Source organism: Esox lucius, chromosome 4, assembly GCF_011004845.1.
Source record: "Esox lucius isolate fEsoLuc1 chromosome 4, fEsoLuc1.pri, whole genome shotgun sequence".
Classification (NCBI taxonomy): Eukaryota; Metazoa; Chordata; class Actinopteri; order Esociformes; family Esocidae; genus Esox; species Esox lucius.
In genome coordinates, this window is record NC_047572.1 from 18,621,547 (window position 1) to 18,641,381 (window position 19,835).

The 19,835-nt window shown below is 38.9% G+C and overlaps 3 protein-coding genes across 5 annotated transcripts; 2 read left to right on the forward strand and 1 right to left on the reverse strand.

Moving 5' to 3' along the window:
* Positions 1 to 189: 189 nt before the first annotated feature.
* atoh8 (atonal bHLH transcription factor 8) lies at positions 190 to 6,481 on the reverse strand. Of its 2 annotated transcripts, none has more exons than XM_010898601.4 (3): positions 5,397 to 6,481; positions 4,174 to 4,365; positions 190 to 884 (listed from the first exon to the last, which is right to left on the reverse strand). In XM_010898601.4, the coding sequence occupies exons 1-3, from the start codon at positions 6,081 to 6,083 to the stop codon at positions 879 to 881; spliced, it is 885 nt and encodes a 294-aa protein (XP_010896903.1). In that variant the 5' UTR covers positions 6,084 to 6,481; the 3' UTR covers positions 190 to 878. The 2 variants fall into 2 exon arrangements, with proteins under 2 accessions (XP_010896903.1, XP_019901287.1); XM_020045728.3 differs by lacking the exon at positions 190 to 884 and adding an exon at positions 1,673 to 1,890.
* Positions 6,482 to 12,786: 6,305 nt separating this feature from the next.
* tmem129 (transmembrane protein 129, E3 ubiquitin protein ligase) lies at positions 12,787 to 15,743 on the forward strand. The gene is made up of 4 exons (XM_010898613.4): positions 12,787 to 13,545; positions 13,743 to 14,217; positions 14,444 to 14,603; positions 14,805 to 15,743. Exons 1-4 carry the CDS (start codon positions 13,341 to 13,343, stop codon positions 15,051 to 15,053), a joined length of 1,089 nt encoding a protein of 362 aa, XP_010896915.2. The 5' UTR covers positions 12,787 to 13,340; the 3' UTR covers positions 15,054 to 15,743.
* Positions 15,744 to 16,093: 350 nt separating this feature from the next.
* Positions 16,094 to 19,818, forward strand: slbp (stem-loop binding protein). Of its 2 annotated transcripts, none has more exons than XM_010898633.4 (8): positions 16,094 to 16,284; positions 17,487 to 17,633; positions 18,031 to 18,135; positions 18,219 to 18,281; positions 18,412 to 18,546; positions 18,664 to 18,810; positions 19,099 to 19,210; positions 19,299 to 19,818. In XM_010898633.4, exons 1-8 carry the CDS (start codon positions 16,226 to 16,228, stop codon positions 19,365 to 19,367), a joined length of 837 nt encoding a protein of 278 aa, XP_010896935.1. In that variant the 5' UTR covers positions 16,094 to 16,225; the 3' UTR covers positions 19,368 to 19,818. The 2 variants fall into 2 exon arrangements, with proteins under 2 accessions (XP_010896935.1, XP_010896942.1); XM_010898640.4 differs by having other exon boundaries at positions 18,225 to 18,281.
* Positions 19,819 to 19,835: the final 17 nt, after the last annotated feature.

The following is a 19,835-nucleotide window of genomic DNA, read 5'->3' on the forward strand; positions in this document are numbered from 1 at the left end:
CACTCAAGGAAGCTTAAAGATAGAAAACGAAATTACTTGTTATCATGCATTATCTGTTATCTGGATAATTACAACTGTTTTGTGGAAAACTGCATGTTTGTAAATGCTCTCTCAGTAGCGGTTTTGAAGATTTACGGTCTCTTGTGTGTGAGATCTGTTGGCAGTAATTTAGAATTATTGGATATTAAATAAAATAAATATTAACATTTGCTTTATTTCTGGTTAAAATGTACTTTGTAAGCACACAGCTGAGAATTGTTGAACGAAAGGGAAATGGAAGACAAATGGTAATCTGTTAAAAACTAAGCACAGGTAGCGCAGAATAATTCAAGACAAAAACATTGGATGAATAAAATACTATTACTGTCGTATTACTTCAAGTAGCAATCAATATGTTATGAATGCTTTAAATAAGCGCTCATGAACAGGAATTACCAATCATACAATCAAGAAAAATACTTTTATAATTATAAGGTCATTGGGATTTATAGTTGAATAAAACTATTATAATCACTGTTATGTTATCACTGCAGTCCCTGCTTTCAACTGTCATAATTGAACAATCCGGTGTCATCCACCAAGCACACTTTGCATAAAAACATTCTATGCTGTCTCCCACTTTTAACTGCAAATATCAACCAAAGGATATTAATTCCAAGTCACGATCGTGCAGAAATACATCCACAACTGGAGATTCTTGATCTGCAAGTTCAACAGGTATCAAGTAGGCCTATGATATTAGGTCCATCATGTATAAGTGCCTGGTTGTAGTCTATAAGGACTTGCCACCCAAACCTCCAGAACAGAGGTGTGAAGAGTTCCTTTTGTTCAAGGGGCTTGTCAAGAGGTTTGGCTCACTCCACTGACGCTGTGAACGTCTATTCCTATAAAATACATAAAAACATGTATTAAGAACATGAAAACACAATCTCCCATGGGTGGCTATGGAGAGGCAGGAAATTCACAAATAGAACTGTTGAAGCATGCATATCTGATGATTTCACAGTGCCGAGTTGTCAATGTAAATACAGTAACTGAACTTTATTTTTTTTGGTCAGATGAGATGCAGCGGAGAATTGAGTGGAACACAACCAAATTCTTTGGCCCTCTTTAAAGCATTGGATGTAAACCAACCAAAACATTTTTCTTATTGTTTCTATGAAGACACAGATTTCTCTTTCCCCTCTTTACCTCCTCATTGAGGGCAAGGGAACATGTCAAAATAATTTTTCATTTATGACTGGATGATGTTTGTTTGTCGCAGACTTGTTGTTTAAAACTTAACTCCTTAGTGTTAATGATCAAAATCTGGAGTATTCCAGTTTACATGTGAATCTTGCTTACATGTTGATATATGAAATGTTTATCTTTTTGGAAAAGAGTTCCAACCAATAGACAATACGTGAATTCAGAGCAGAGTTCAGAGCTTTAAACAAGCGCAGGAATAAGTTCTAACTGTCTTTAATCAGTATGCAGTGAACCCCCCCCCCCCCCCCCCCCCGAATGTTTCCCCTTAAACCCCTTAGACATACTGGCTCTCTCTGACAAAGGGATTTCTTTCTTACACTGAGCCCTCTCTCTCACTCCCACCCCTCCCGCTCCCTCCTTCTCTTTCCCCCGGCCTCTGTAACAGCTGCTGCTCAGTGCTGTATCCTGAGAGAGTGATGATCAGTGGGTTTTCTTTTTTTTTTTTTTATTTCAAAGTGTTTTTTTGGAACAGATGGCCAGGGGAGAGCTGGGGAATGTGCCAGCACCGCGCTGGGGAATGTGCCAATTCCTGCAGCGAGTGAGTTCTCTGGGCTCCAGCTCGCGTGCCTTCACCCTGCCCTCTGCCCTGAGTGGCGCCAGCAGGACTTCCCAACTAGCGTTACGAACATCTGGTGTCTGGGACTGCCAGGAAAAAAAAAGCAGCTCAGTTAGTTTCCTTGTGAATGCGCTTATGCTAGGGAAACACATTAGCTCACAGTGAGGGAGAGAGCTGCATGGAGCAAAGCATTCAGAGTCCAGGGAGAAATTACATGCATATTATTAATTTGGATTTATAATCTATGAACACAATTTATCATGTCCTGATTTTAGAAAATGTTAAATGCTAAAGTATTTAGAAATCTTTTTTTTTTTTTTTATAAACCTTTTTTTGATCTTTGAGTCAAACTTAGAAAAAGTCTTAGCCCACATAAAACATTTATTGAAAGATATTTATCTGAGTAGAGAATATTTTAGATTTTTATCATAAAAACACTATGTAATAGATGTAATACATATAAGCATGAATACAATAAAAGCTAAAAATATTTGTCTGTGTTCTCCAAACGGTAATTGATATCTTGTGAGATGGCATGAAAAAATTAGGCAAGTTGAAAACACAAAGCACAGCGCATCGAAAGAACAGTACTTAAAGGTCAGTAAGAAGGTGGTTTACAAGAAATGGCAATTTTTTAATGATCGGCAAAAACATTACCTTTTTGCACAATACTGACCCCAAACACAGTAAAGACGTTTAAGACCTACGGTACTGATATGGAACTCTCAGTATTAGACTTGCCAGAGCCCTGACCTCAATAATATTAAAGCTGTGTGAGATTACTAGGACAGGAATAAGGAAAAAAATCTGCCAAAGTCAAAATAAGAGTTATGGCAAATCCTGCAAGAAGTTTGGAAAAAGGCCTACTTTGGAAATATTCCATGAGTGTCTACCAAAGTGATTTCTTCTGTTTCGCATTAAATAGGAGGCCACACAAAACACGGAATTGTTTTAAAAAGCTGAATAGTTGGTATTACTTTTCTTTGTATGTATTTTTACTTTATGGTTTTATAGTGGGGTATTCTCTTGAAGAATTAAAAACGTAGTGCTCAGATAAATTAGCATTTTGCAGAGAATGGTACTTTAAAATATATTTACTTGATGAATACTTTATTGAATAACCAACTAATCAAATCATGATAACCAGGGATAGTCAAAATATTTGAAAACAACTCTGTTATTTTTGTGAAAGTGAAAAGTTGCAGGAATCTTTTCTTGGGACATTAAATTCATAACGTTTGGACATACTTTCCAAGCATTACTAAATTGCAAGTTGGTCAAAAAATAAAGTATAGATTTTTATGGTCTCAGAACATGAAAGATGAATTTATAGCATAAATGTGATAACTGAAGTGACAGAGAAGACTGACAGGCAACAAAAGAAGAACAGAGGGAAAAGTATCCCAATTGATAGAACGGTGTTAATGTATAAATTAACATTCTCCATGTTTGGGTCTCATTCAAGCAATAAGAACCATGTTGATTAATGGAGGCCATGGAGACGTGTGGATCCAGGAGAGCTAGAGGAAGTTCAGCCTCAGTTTACATGACTCCCAGTGTCATAAAACTGCACACAATGGCATCAATCACCCCTTTTATTCACCCGAGGCAGTTTTTCTTCTGTTCTGGATGAAAAACTGGCGGAACACCCAGTTCCCTTTCAATCACAACTTGATGATGATTTAATTTAATGGGATCCTTATTAGGCAAAGGAATGCCCCTCTTAATTGGAGAGTGAATTCTTTCCCATTTCTTTATCTTTATTGCAAGAGATACCGTCCCTCAGTCAGTCACACAATCAAACTGCCCTATGTTTTCTAACAGAAACCATGAAAATGAAGGTTGGAGCTTCCTGATAAAAGGAATATTTTCCCTGTTTTGATATTATCAATTCATCCGTCATTCAAATATGTGTTATAGATGTAGTAGGATATGACAATGTATGTAACAATGTTTATTTTAAAGTTAAATATCCATTAACATTTCTTTTATTGGTCTCACATGGTTGGTTGCTCTTAAATATATTGTAATAAACATTGTAATAAGCTCGCTTTGCCTTTGCATTCCATTACTGACGCTTTAAAGGCCTTCCTAATCTCTTATCATATGCTGTCTCAATCTCCATTTATATTTTTGCCCTTTAGCTACATTAATTACCCAAAGTGACATACAATTAGGGCATTCATCTTAAGAAAGCTAAGACAAACACACCATCAATTTTCCTAAAACGTAGTCTATGTGCATTAGTACTTTCCACACAAGGCTGCATGAGGCCTTAGAAGACATGCACATGATAGGATCTCAGGCCACCTCACTGTCAGGCAGTAGCCTATATATTGCATCCCATCCACCTTGTCTTCCCAACTTACCTTTCTCTTCTTGGAGCGCCCCTCAGCCTGCAGGGTGCGGGTGCACTGCTCCACGCACTCTCTGAAGCTCATGTTGCCATGGTCTGGGGTGTAATCCAGGTCTGCAAGCTGAGCCAGTGACAGGATGTAATTGCAGGCAATTCTTAATATAGCCAGCTTGGACAACTTCTGTCCGTAGGAGTAGCACGGCACCTGTATATGATTAAAGTTGGGTTAGGTTAGTGAGGTCTTATACTATATACATGACTAAACCGAAGTTCATCCTTTTCTATGGAATTGAATAGTGTGGCCTCACATAAAATTACATATGTGTCTTTTTAAACAAGGGATTTAGCACCTAAAGAACAGCTTGGGTTATGGAAGGTTTTTTAATTTAAAGAATGAATGTGTGTGATACTGGTGCACAAGACCGCCCACAGTTGTCATTGATCGATTAAATCTGAAATGTGCAGTTTAGTGAGCTACATCTAGTGATATGAGAGAGGTTAAGGAGGTCTTCAGTTAGGCTACTGAAGTATACTGTTGGTGGTGTCAAATGGTGTCATGTGACAGTTTCCCCCCATTTCTAAGTGCCAAAACAGCTGGTGATGACATGTAAAGAGACTCACACAGCAACAGCTTCCTGATTTTGGTTTCAAAGGAAAAATAGTTAATTTTGGATTTGGTAAACTTTGAGTTAGTTGTAGTTGACATTGATATTTCATAGTTTACCATATAGTATCAGGCCTTTTTGAAGGAATATGAGGTGCTTTGTCATTGTGAACAATTTTCCCTCCCATGCATGTGGATTTGCACTAATATTTTGGTTGCATGTAAATTACAAGAAAAGACCACATAGACCTACAATGGAAGCATATTATGGGGGCTAGACAAATAATTGTACATGTACTGTAGCCCAGAAAAAGAATCAGTGACCATTCAACAGTATGTCTTTTGCATTGTTCTTTTTAATATCTTAAGTATGTCGTTATTGGAATGTAAAGTAAATTTGTCAAATGGTGTACTAGTGACATATATACCTATTTAATCGTTCTTACATAAAACAGACCAAGAATTCATTATGAATATGGTGGAATTCACTGTCAAACCTTCCCTAACTCCATTCAGTAGTCATACACCACAGGCAACATGATAGCCTTGGCTCTTACGCATAAACATGCCCTTCTGTACATCAAGAGGGTTTATCGTACAGAATGTGTGTTTTGTGAATTTTGTGGAAATACCTGCTTTCGCAGCGCCTCAAAGGCTGCACTGATGGTATGCACCCGGGTCCTCTCCCTGGCATTCGCCAGTAGCCTCCGTGTCTGCTGAACGGCTTTGATCTCAGTGACGACGCCAGACGTTTCTCCCAGCCGTTTCCTTGGCGATTCTGCCGGGTCGCTGGTATTGATATAAGACGCCAGAGAGGCTGAGGAGAGAGACCTCTCCGAGCGCTGACAAAGAACGATTCGGGACTGTAATGTGTGGTCAGACCCAAATGATTGTTGACGGTCATAACTTGTAACCAGTGGAAATGTGTTCTGAAAAGAGTCTCTGCTTGTTGATGTTGACTCGGATAAAGGCTGTGACTGTGACGATGGGAGCTTCCCAGTATCTGTTGATGGTAATAATAAAGCATTTATCCTCATGTCAATAGCAGTATTCGGGTTTCCAGATGGAACTATGGATTTTTCCACAGACAGAACTGTACCAGGGCCCTGCAGGCTTTTTTGGACAATGTTTCTACATGTCTCTTCCATCAATTCCCCCATAGAATCGTCGTCCATTCTTGAATCATGTTGGAAACTTTTGACTTCTTCGCTTGTGACACGTTTTGGGTCCCGACCTTTCCGTTTAAACTTTTTATTCCCAGTCGCATCCTTTGCATTGATTGTCTTCCAGCCATCGCTCAGTAGATGTGGATTCCTCATTTCTAGTCGCCGACTATATAGGATATGATATACACTATTTAAAAGTAATGCCTCATAAACTCAATATCATATGATAACAATATTGCGCAAAAGTAAACTGTAATACAATTATATTATCACTTAATCAATAGAAAATATCCTTCAATGCAATTCACAATTACTTATTCCACGAAGATATTCATCAACCAGCGTTGACCCTACGCTACTACACAGAATATATATGGAACAAAAATTAAGAATAGACCGCATGTGCAGGCGCGTGTTGCTCCCGTGAATTTCGAGCGTTTTCTGGAGCCATCCAAAATTGCCAGCATTTTTTGTGAATGTGCTGTGAGGTTCATCTGTATTTGCTTAGGCTCAGTTTGCATAGAAGCCCCTGTCGGTGAGGTAAGTCGCGACGCCGCCTACAGCAAGTGACCGCCCAAATTTCTCTCGCCACGCATAATAACAGATGAACGGACTGATCACGCGCCTGCTAACATACTGACAGGTCGGACAATTATTATTACAGTTATTATTAATGTATAGCAAGAGCAGGTGTATCGAGTTATTTATTTATTTATTCATTATTAATCTTATATTAGTGTCAATATGGTTATTTATCACATTAGCGTGATACGAATTATGAAATCTGATTTGAATTCTGAATCCTAACTTGTTGAAAGCTGTTGTGTATGGGACGTATAACAAGGGTATGGCGTCACAACTTTTTACTGTCATATTTGTGTTGGTAACCACCTGATAACAGCAATAATAGTAATAATAATTCATTAATATATAATAATACTTCGAGGGTAAGTGGTATATTGCCAGAATAGAACAGCTTTTAGCCATATTATAGTGGCCATGTACCACACCCTCTTGTGCCTTACTGCCTAAATATAGTCCACATCGCGTCCTTCATAAATGGGGTCATTCGCATCTGACAGGATGTTTTTCAGCACCTTCAACTTTTAACTTTGGTTGTGTGGTAGATTTTGATCTTTATCAATTAGGTATTTAAAATGAATGTGCGTCCACCATGTTTAAAACTGAAACTCAGCCTATAGGTAGAAGAAAAAGAAAACTCCACAGACTCTTGATTATACAATGCTTCACCAGCACAGTCATAACCATCATATTATTTTTGGTTTTCAATTAGCTAGCAAAACTTGAGGTTTAATGTTTTGTTATGGTCTCTCAAGCGTTGTATTTTCATATATATTATTTTAATAACATGTACGATTACTTTGTGCAACTCTTTTCTTCCCATTTTACACATTTTTAGGCACTTAATTTAAGACACAAGACAAATAAAGTATGATTTGAAGTGTTTCATGGATTTACCTGGGAGAAAGATATTGCAATATATAAGATATTGTCACTTCAGGCCTAGACTTTTTGCTGGCCTGAGTGTTAAGTGGTAGCACAATGCTGCCACCTACTGCACAGTCTGTTTCTATCTGTCTCTTTCTGTCTTAATTTTATTCTTTCCCTCTGTCACTATCATATTTGTAAACACTATATTTATTCATATACAGGATGTCTAGACATATATTAATATAATATAATAGTACGTATTACAATAATATAACATAACATGTAGATTTTTTTTTTATTTCAGAGTAAAGGTTCATTAAAGAGATCCCAGCAGGTTTTTGCTTTAACACTTTCTTTTTTTTTACACAAAGGCCTCCAGTTGTTTCTTGGCAGAATTCCAGCTGTTGAGTGACCTGCTGCTTCCTCCTGATATTAAATTCCTCTGGCATGTACTCTGGCCTGGCTGACGCCGGCCCACCACCTCAACAGTAAATATTTCCAGCTGCCACTGTTGTGGGGCTGCTCTGATGATGTAATTCATAGCTTTTCTATAAGAATCTTAGATTTTTTTTATTTGACTTTAACTGATTCCTCACCCAGAAAGAAGTATATGGGCCAAGAGAAACTGTAATCCATAATTAATGTTTTTTCAACAAGCCAATTAGAAACACATTTTCTTGGAACTTAAAAAACAACTGAATCTGAGGTCATCCAGATCCAATTCAAAATATTTATAAGATGACTATTGAGATGGATAATTCGATTGTTTTAGAAATGTCAGGCCAAAATATATCTGAAAGACAGAAAATGGCTACTTTATTGACGGGCAAGCCCACTCAATTTCTATCTAGCAGTGAACGTTAACGTTCCAAATGCATTATTTGTTGTAGATAGTAGTTCAGATCTATTTGACAAATTGCTTCAATTCCTTTAGAACAGTTTTATATAAAGACTATACCCATGGTGAGCCTCTGTAAAAAAAAAAAAAAAAAGGAGCTGATTTCATATCTTAAATGTCTCTCAAAAGTTTCCACTCACCTTGGATTTTTCCAGATTTTATTGTGTTACAACATGAAATCAAAATGGATTTCATTCGACAGCAATTTTCATCTCTTTCCACATGTTGTCAGTTGGATTGAGCTCCAGGCTTTGACTGGGCCTCTCAAGAACATTGACCTTTTTAAGTCACTCCATTGTAGCTTTGGCTTCATGTTTTAGGAGAATTGTCCTGCTGTCCCAGGTGTCTTACAGACTTCAGTAAGTTTGGTTACAGGATTTCTCTGTACTTTGCTGTATCCATTTTGTCCTCTATCTTCACAAGCTTTACAGGCCCTAACACAGTGAAGCATTCCCATAGCATGATGCTGCCAGCACCATGCTTCACGTTAGAGATAATGTTCTCAGCATGATGTGTGGTGTTAAGCTTGCTTCAAACAAAGTGCCTAGAGTTGATACCAACTAGCTTTATTTTGGTCTTAACAGACCATATAATCTTCCTCCACAAACAATAGATCTGATGTAAGTTCTTTTCAGTAATTACATTCTTGGCCATGCATTAACTGCATTTTCCTTGCCCTTACCAGTTGATATCATGAAGCTCTTACCAGTACATCTCCCATAAAGACCACTGTTGTGAAGCACCTGGGTTATTGCTACAGTATGAACAGTGTCTTCTAGCTCAGCTATGGAAGACTGTGACTCCTTTAGAGTTGCCATATGCCTCTTCAATCAATCAATCAATCAATCAAATGTATTCATAAAGCCCTTTTTACATCAGCAGTTGTAACAAAGTTCTTTTACACAACACCCGGCCTTAAACCCCAAGCAGCAAACAAAAGTATTGTTGAATTTCAGTGGCTAGGAAGAACTCCCCATGAAATCAGAAATTTTGGATGAAACCTTGAGAGGAACCAGGCTCAGAGGGGTGACCAGTCCTTTTCTGGCTGTGCCGGGTGAACATATTAAGAGTACAAATTGTAAAAATTAATAAATGCTGTCCAGAGTCTATTTAAACCTAGTCCAGGTTGGGAGCATGACCAGATGGACAAGGACAGGGACAACGCGAAATCGTCACGTATCGTCTTGATCTGCAACACAACCAGGAGGACTTTGGACTTTGGACAAGCCTGGTACTCCGGAAGTGTGGGCCAATAACTCATGTCCTCCTAAGTTTAAAACAGGGCAGGAGGCAGGGAAAATTTTGAAAATGCATTCCTTAAATCTACAAGGATTTATAGTGGAGAAGGAGAACTGACCCTACTCCTCCGGCACAATAATATAGCAGCATAAGACCTTGGGGCTGGGACAGGGGGGTCCAGTGATACTGTGGCCCTATCCAGGGGAGGCCCTGGACAGGGCCCAACAGGCAGGAAATCAATCCACCTACATTACCAAGCATCAATCAAAGCGACTCCCACCAACCGCAACCACCTTGAATGAGGGCTGAGTATTGCCAGCAGACTTCAGCCCAATTGCACAATGTTCGCAACACAGAGACAACAAGACAGTTATTCCACCCACGAATGGCATTATAAGGAGGGCATCCCAGTGGTGATGAGAGCCCACCTGGCAAGACAGCAAGGGTGGACAGTATCAAGCCTTTCTGATCACCTTCACACCCCTGGACCAGACTACACTTAATCATAGACCATGCTAAAAAGATGAGTCTTAAGTAGACACTTGAAAGTTTGCATTTCTAACCTTAATTGGCAAATCATTCCACAGTAGTGGAGCTCTATGAGAGAAGGCCCGGCCTCCGGCTGTTGGTTAAGAAATTCTAGGTACAATTAAAAGGCCTAAATCTTGCGATCTGAGGTTACGTGTAGGTATGTATGGCTGGATCATTTCAATGAGGTAAGTAGGAGAAAGTCCATGTATTGACTTATAGGTTACCAATAAAACCTTAAAATCAGCCTTAACAGGCAGCCAGTGTAAAGAGGCTAGTACTGGAGTAATGTGTTACATTTTTTTGTTCTAGTTAGGATTCTAGCAGCCATGTGCAGCACTAATTTAAGTTTATTTATTGATTTATCAGGGTAACCGGAAAGAAGAGCATTGCAGTAATCTAATCTAGAAGTAACAAAAGCATGGATTATTTTTTCTGCATCAGTTTTTGATACAGGTTTCTGATTTTTTAAATGTTTCGTAGATGAAAATAAGCAACTCTTGAGATATATTTTATATGTTCATCAAAGGAGAGGTCAGGGTCGAGGGTTACGCCGAGGATTCTTACAGATTTTTGGGATACAACCATGCAGCCTTCGAGGTTCACAGTGAGATATGCCAACAAAGCTCTTTGTTTCTTGGGTCCTAAAACAAGCATTTCTGTTTTTCTTGAGTTTAAAAGCAAGAAGTTCTCTGTCATCCACTTCCCAATATCTGAAACGCATGCTTCCAAAGTAGCTAATTTTAGGGCTTCTCCATGCTTCATCGAATTATATAACTGTGTCATCAGCATAACAGTGAAAATTGACATTGTGATTCTGGATTACATCACCCAGAGGTAGCATATATAGTGAGAACAATAATGGGAACAAAACCGAGCCTTGAGCAACACCAAAATATATCTTTGATTTGTCAGAGGATATGCCATCCACACATACGAACTGATATTTTTCAAATAAGATTTAAACCAGGGTAGAACATGTTCACATTGCATTATATGGGTTTCCAGTCTCTCTAAGAGAAGGGAGTGATCAATAGTGTCAAATGCAGCACTAAGAACAAGAAGCGACAGGATGGATGTGGAACCTTTGTCTGATGCCATTAGAAGTTAATTTGTTATCATCACGAGCACAGTCTCAGTGCTATGATGGGGTCTGAAACCAGACTGGAGCATTTCATGTTATTTGTCTTCTGGAAGGCATTCAGTTGTTGGGAAACACATTTTTCTAAGATTTTTGGGAGGAACGGGAGGTTTGATATTGGCCTATAATTGTTTAATATGTCTGGATCCAGATTAGATTTTTTTTTTAGAAGAGGCTTCATTTATCGTTGTTTTTAGTGAGTTTGGTACACATCCGGAGGAAAGGGAGCAATTGATTATGTTCAACATTGGCTGACCTAGCACCGGAAATAGCTCCTTAAGTAATTTTGTTGGAATCGGGTCTAGTTGACAATTTGTGGGTTTAGAATTCATTACTAATTTAGTGAACGTGTCGAGCAATACAAGATGGAGATGGAGGGAGGAGATGCTCCTCTTGTTGCTTCGTGGACAAGAACCATGGCCTTGAAGAGTATTCGAGTTTCAACTGGGAGCCAGTGTAGTGGGCAGAGAAACAGGGTGACATGGGAAAACTTGGAGAAAATCTTGGAACATCAGACCGGCCGCTGCATTCTGAATGAGTTGCAGTGGTTTGGTTGCACCCGCCTGGAGTAGGATGTTATGGTTCATAGTGTCGAAGGAAGTGGATAGATCAAGGAGGATGAGAACTGAGAAGAAACAGTTAGCCTGGGCAGTGCAAAGAGCTTCTGTTACATAGAGGAGAGCGGCCTTGGTGAAGTGGTCCGTTGTGAATCCTGACTGGTTAGGGTCAAGGAGATTGTTCTGAGAGAGGTAAGAAGAGAGTTTGGTGGAGACGTGCTCAAGTGTCTGGGAATTAAAAGACTGGAAAGATACAGGGCTGTAGTTTTCCATATCAGAGGCGTCAACTGTTGGTTTCTTTAAGAGGGGGCTACTCTGGCCATCTTGAAGTCCGCTGGGACACAGCCAGTGCTCAGCAAATACTTGAAGAGGTGAGGAATGGGAGAAAGACTCTTGAGATGGTCTGTAGAAGGGGATTTGGTTTTGAGGGCATGATGTTGGGCAGCCAGCCACCACTAGCTTCAGGATATCAACTGGTAAGAGCAAGGAAAATGCAGTTAATGCATGGCCAAGTTTAACATGTGAGTAACCATTGGGGCTGCAAGGCTGAGTGAATTAGGTACAGATATAAAAAAACTGAAACCTTTGTAAACCTTCTGAAACTTTTCTAATAATTTCCCATAATGTTCTTAAATAGGTAATGGGAACATACCTAGAACTTTCCCATCAAACGAAAAACTAACAAACATACATCCATCCATCCATCCATAGGAACTGAGATACAAATAACTGGTTAATGTACCAACGGTTGACAGCGTATTAAGTCTCCAAATGCTTGGGGAAAAAAGTACATTGCAAATAGACGACTTGTGAACAAAATGTTTACTTGCTTTTTGATGTAGCTACTTTTTTGCTACATCATCAGTGAAGTGACAGGAGTAATAATTAAAACAAGATAGGCCCGGCGAACGAATATTTCGAGTTTCCAAGTTTTGTCAAATACACCGAACAACACCGCGTCATCCTGCACAATGAAATTATTGTGACATGGCACACAACTACGTAGTGAGAGTTAAGAAGAAGAGTATATATGCAAAAATATAGCTAGACAAAAAATAACAATAAAATAAAGCAAGAATATACACAACACTGTTCAATAGCAGCGTTGGGCTCTCGTTACGTGATGTTTTCACCCAACCCGTGTCGTCGTCGTCGTCGTCATCATCATCATCATCTTCTTCTTCTTCTTCGGGATTCATGGCAGATCGCAATCAACTTTTAGGTGCATACCGCCACCTACTGTACAAGAGTGTGTAACATCATTTAATTTGTCCAGCTCTTAGATTTTACTTGCTAGCCCTGTATTACTTAAGAAAGTAAAAAGTGCCTCCCAGACGACTCTCATTCCCTCTCCCTCTGTTCCCAGAATTCCTGACAGATTCCACTCTCTGCCCACCCCTTTAAATTCATAACACAACTTCTCTCTTTCCTCTTCATACCAACCCGTGTGTGCTGCAACGTCCAGACTTTTATTTAGAAAAATTGGTTTAAAGTCGTGGCACAGGAAGTTGTGTTTTCTTAAATGTTTTTTTCCTGGTTCTAGCTACTAGCTAGGTACCCGGACATTACAAGTGGTAACATCCTATGTTAGTAACATGGATCGGCCAGAAGTAACGTTTTCGTTAGCCTACGTAGTATTTGCGCTTTGCTTTGTATTTACACCAAACGAATTCAGATCAGCTGGTTTCACTGTGCAAAATCTGTTTTCATGTTGGCTAGGAAGTGAAGATGTCGGTTTCATTCAATATCATGTAAGGAGAACGAGCGTCACTTTAATAGTTCACTCAACTTTGCCTCTTGGTAAGTGACTTGGAAGACTGAAAAGCAGTTCGTCATAAAATATCAATTAATAGTATTTCATTAGTAGTCTAAAAATGATTGCATTGTTTTTGCTAACTTTATTGACTTCATAAAGCAAACGGCTAGTTTGCTTTATTATTTATAATTCCAACATAAGGGCTATTATGTCTGCAAACTTTCTGTTCTGTATCCAACAGGGTACTACATTGGAATGTGCATAGCTGCTCCAGAAAATAATTTGGCCTATGTACACTTGATAAGTGATGGCTGGAGGGCTTTCTTCACATTTTCACTGGCTCTGCAGGTCCTTAGCTGGGTGCTTGTCATTTACTGGTCTCGACACAAATGGGAAAATCATCCTATTTCAAAGAACCTCAAAGCCCATGCATTGCCTCAGTCCGGCTGGGGTGTTGTTGCCTCCTCTGTTAACACAGAGTTCCGTCGCATTGACAAGTTTGCAACTGGTGCTCCTGGTGCAAGGGTCATCATCACTGACACCTGGATCATGAAGGTCACCACATATTATGTACACATTGCACTGCAGCAAGACACTCACTTGACGGTCATAGAATCAAGGCAACACCAGCTCTCCCCAGACTCAGTCAGTCCTGTGCAGATCCTGACACTTCGTGTTGCTAGCATCAACGCCAGTGTCAAGCCCTTTGACATAAGGTAAAGTTGCTAACACTACTGTACCTACAGGCAAAGCTTGCTGTTGTCTTGTTAGTTAATTTCAGAAGAGAATACCAACCGCTTTCGAAATCGCTTAATTAGTCATATCATATTTATTCACCATTATGACACCTGCTTAATTCAAATAAAGCTTTTCTGAGGGATTATGTTGCTGTGCATTGTATTTTCATAAATACTAAATTCTTAATTATTCATGCAAGTTTAGGCTTAACTCAACAGAATATGCAGAGCTCCGAGAGAAGCTGCATGCACCAATCAGGAATGCTGCTAATGTGGTTATTCACCAGACCATGAGTGACCTCTTCCTGGAAACCTTCAAATCCCAGGTGGAAATGAACCAAATCTACCAGCTGACCAGTGGACAGGTGAACCTCGTTTCAATTTGTTCCAAGGTTTATTTGTCAAATGCTCTGAACAACATAGTCATCCTGCACAATGAAATTATTGTGACATAGCACCTGAAACCTGACCTGTCTTATATGGTATATGGGTGAACCATTTAGTGTATTCAACATTTAATGAATGACCCTGCCTTATGCTCAGTACTTTTTTGCCTCTGTACTTAGGAGCTGGAGTCCTGCATTGGTTGCATGCAGGTGCCAGCCAACATCAAACTGCTGCGGCTGTGCCACGAAGAGGGTGAAGGGGAGTGCCAGCAGTGCTACTGTAGACCTATGTGGTGTCTCACTTGTATGGGAAAATGGTTTGCCAGCCGCCAGGACCAGCAGAGACCTGAGACCTGGTTGGGCAGCAGAGTGCCTTGCCCCACTTGCAGGGCCAGGTTCTGTATCCTGGATGTCTGCATTGTCACCTGATCACTCAATACTACCTTTGTCCCTGTCCATTTGAAGACAGCGCATAGAGATCTGCTGGTTTGCTAGATGCATTAGATTGCCCTTGGGATGACTTTTCAAAATGTGCCTTGTAAATTACCCTGCTATTTTCATTGATGGAAAACCTTGATGTATTTGTAGTTTTGTTCCAAATGCTTTGTTGTTAGTTTTGATTCTATATAAATGTTTCCCCTCCATAGGCTACAAAATGACCTCTGGCACCTTTCAACCATTGTAGCTGAATAGATCAAGTTTAGGTTAAGCTGTGCCCCAAAATAAGTATGTCTGGACATTACAGCAAAACACAATTTCTCCATTTAACTATCTCTGTTTCAAGAGTGCTGTTGTGCAAATACAGAACTTCAAGTAGGTTGATAAAAATTCATAAAATAATGTAGTCATCAGGATTTGAGGTAATGAGGATTTTTGATCTGGTATGTACATATCCAATCAACATTTATCTTATTTAATAATGTATCCGTTATGTTTAAAATGTCCACTCTTTAAGTTTGTTTCTGAAAATCCATTAGGTGATATACCACAATAAGGTGAAAGAAAACAAAGTTACCTAACCTAGGGAAAGGGTTAATTATTTTGGGAGTCATGTTTTGTAAAGTGGAAAGAAACTGAATAAAAGTATTGGGAAGCTATGCAATAAATTGGTCAAATATTTTGGTGTGTTCTTATTTTGAAAAAGTCTATCTGTTTAACTAAACATTCTATCATTTTTTTAAATACCGTGGCATTACTCTACATCAAATGTCTACACACCCTTATTAAAATTGCACCTTTCTCACTTTTTATAATGTATTGTATTCAACGATTTAAACTTAGTGAAACATATATGTGATATTTCGGGGGACAAAATGGAAATACTATGGTCGCATTCTACTTTTTATCTGTGAGTGGGGTCAGTCCACAGCTTGGATAAAAAACCGGGCGGGTCTTCGTTTGTGATTACCAGTGACATCAGCGGATGTCTCTGGAAAAACGGTGGAGATGCCTACATATGCGCCAAAGCCCGCCCCTTCTGTCATTTTGCATGATTGTACACTCACACAGGAAACGCAGTTCCTCCTTGGCTTTGCCTGTATCACGTCCAGATAATCTTTCCAGAAGTGTAGTCCTGTGTTTATCTGTAACTGTCGTTGAAAATGTCGTTTCGTCAGAAGTCTAAATGCGCCGACGGTGAATATAATGGAGATGAAAATAGGTGAGTTGTCATGAGATTTTCAGTGTAATATAGGAACAAAACTATGTGGATAGAGTTTGCCATTGAGCTTTCTCGCGCCAGTCTTCTCCCGCGAAATCAGGCACATTAATGCTGCCTACTAGTTAGCTAGCATTTAACTTCTGTATTGTTGGAAACGGTACAGTGGTTTGTTTATAAAGTGCTTTTGTTTATAAGACGATGATTTTGGCTAACTATTGTTTTCTTGACATTAAGTTAACAAAGGTATATTTTGAAGACCTGCTAAATAGCTAACGTTACTGCTGGCTACCTACAAGCTATCGACCTACCGTGGACTTAATGTACTGTAAATAACTACGTAGAAAGTGGAAACCGTTTAAATATTTGCTAGCTTGCTTGTTGATACTTTCCATGCAAATGTTACTAGCTAGCTATTTATGATTGCCAAACTGATTTGGAATTCAGCTAGAAATCAGGAAATGTTAGCTTGTTACATTAGGTAGCATAACATTTCGCGCTCATGGCATACTATGGCGCCGAAGCACCTATTGTACTGTTTTTTGTAACATCTCAACTAATGGACATAAGTTTCACCCCTCTTATTTGCAACAACCATATACAATAAGAGAATGAATATCTTCCTTTTAAGGTTAAGGCTCAATAAGCAGTTGCTACATCCCATGTTTGATTTAAATTATTCATAGGTGCCCATTCATTCTTGAATGTTTTGTGACTAGCTAAAATGCTTCAAGTACTTCGATGTACTCGTAACCCGTCAGAACCCATGATGTTAAATTGTTTTAAGTTCGTGAAAAACGAAGCACGAGGAAATGTGTTTGTTTTGGATAGTCGTTATTTTTTTAAACCAAGCATTTCGAAGGGTTTTATTTCTCTAGCCCCATTCCCCTGCTTTTAGGTAGTGGTGTTGAGTAACTAAGATTCGTATTAAAGTACTTTGCTACCTAATTAGATTTTTAGGGAACCTGCAAAATACCATTTATAATTTTGGCAACATTTATTTAATTACGTTCTTATAGAAAATAATTAACATTTGCATGAATTTCCGAATAAATCTAAATGTACTTTCATTTCAAGCTAGAGAACATTCCTGTTGATGCCTGCTGCCTTTGGTTTCACACAAAGTCTGCCTTATTCTTTAACAATTTTGTTGGGAATAAAATGATCTTTAAGTCATGTTGATTCAAATATCATTTGTTTTTTAGGAACCGGGGACCCTCGAAGTGGTCTAATTGCCGGAAACGTGGAGCTGATGGCAGTATGAGATCAAATGGTGATGTGGACTCTACTAGTACCAGTGATCTGAAGAAAAGCAACCCCACGCACAAGCACCCGGACAACAGGCCTGTTAGGTAAAATATAATTCAATCTTCTGAGTGAGGTGGTATCAAACCCAATATTTTAGGTTGATTTGCTGTTGAGCTCTTGTTTGCATCTTATATAATACACTAGTATTGACTAGAGCCCTATGAGGTCTATAAGTGCAATGGAACACAGCTGTTAATAAAGTAGATTTTTTTTTTTATGAGCTGTAAGCCTTTGAGTATTTTCTAGGTTGGCAGGTGGTTGCCAAATCCAAATGTTCCCCATGTATGTCATCCTGTTATAAGAAAGCAATCCACAATGGTTAAAAGGGTGTTGTATGTATCTTTTTCACACCACAGCAGCCATCTTGAATTAGTGTTTTGAGACATCAGCATTCCTCTAGAGAAACAGGGTTGTATTAACCACATGTAATTTCTCTTACAGTTTTACTACTCCAGAAAGTGGAGGTCCAGTTTCCAGGTGCACAGACTGGGGGAGTGAAGTGGAGACTGACGAAATGCGCACAAGCGTTCGTCGTGATATGCAACGGTCAGCAGTCACTGTAGATTATTCTATTTTTTATCAAATATCCTTTGAAATATTTAAATGGCTTATGTAATTGTTTCTTTCAGTTACAGGAGGAGGATATTGACAGCAGATTTTGGTCCAAGGGAAAGAACAAACTCTTCTGGAAGGTATTTAAAAATATATATTTCATGTTTTGCATAGCCTGGTCCCAGATCTGTTTGGTGATTGCATAATAGCTCAAACTGGAACTCAGACAATATTAATTAGATATCATTCATCTGTGTCCTGTTGTGTTAGCTCAGACTCCAGGGACTCTCCTGTACCTGGCGAAGGCATGGAGGATGATGAAGAAGTCCTGATGAGGAGGCAGAAACAGATCAATTATGGCAAGAACACACTTGCCTATGACCGATACATTCAGGAAGTACCCAAGTAAGAAAAATAGAACGTGTACAACTTTTGTTTTCATTTTTCAACATGTTAGATTACATACTTCCCTGTTAGATCAGAAGGTAATATTAAACAATGGTTTGTCCATTGTTTTGGTAGGCATTTGAGGCAGCCAGCACATCCTAAGACCCCCAACAAGTTCAAGAAGTACAGCCGGCGCTCATGGGACCAGCAGATTAAGCTGTGGAAAGTGAAAATTCATGCATGGGACCCTCCAGCCCAACAGGGCAGTGAACTACAAGCCATGTAAGCCCATTTATCCTAGTATTTCAAACAATCTTTAAAATCAATCTCTGTGGAAAATGATTTTAGTCCTGGAATAACCTTAATGCCTATATTGTGGTGAAACTGCCCCTTAAAATCCTGCTTGATATAATCCTAGAATTGTGAACATGTTTTTCTCCTGAAATTATATTAGGAACATTTCATAAGAAATGTGTGTTGCTAAAGGTATAGCTCTGTTGATCCCCTTTCATCAGACAGACTCAAACCATGTTTGTAAACCAGTTGGTCTTTCTTGCATTACCCATTTAGAGAGGAGGTTGATTTGGATGATATAATGGATATCGAGCTGGACTTCCCGGAGCTGGATTCAGATGCAAGCGCACAGCCTGTCAAAGTCACTAAGGCCCCTTCATCTCAATTGGTATGTTATTTATCCAATCTTGATATGTTTGAATGTAACCGTTGGTCTATATTGAAGTAAGTTATATACTTTTTTTTCTTTCTTCTAGGACACTTGCCATGGAACTCCCAGCAAGATGATAAAAATGGAAGCATCTGTTGATCTTGACATGGTTTAACTGAAAATGTGAAAAGTCCTCCATACCATGCAAAAAATGGACACTTACCTGTGATAACCACCTCTGGTTGAATGCAGTTTCTGTAAAAGGCTAATCGACACTCCTATTACCCAATGACTGGTGTGTTCATAGGCAATCCATGCCTAAGACTCCAGTAGGTGGGGGTGGGGGGGCAGTTGAATGCTTAAAGTTCCAGGAGACATTAAATATGGATTGAATCCAAGTCAGTGAACTGAATTGTATATAATTATTTTGTTTTCTTCAAAGTTGGCGGTTGATGCTTGCATTGCATTTGCAGTTTTTAATGCCATGTATGCCCAGAAAACATTGAGTAATTTGTGTAAATTTTTTGTTAAAAATTTTAACTGTTTTTGAGTACCATGTTGTGCTGTTGTTTTTTTTGAGCCTTCTGTTAATAATGGGTTTTTAATAAAATATATAATAAATGTTATTATACATTTGTTTATT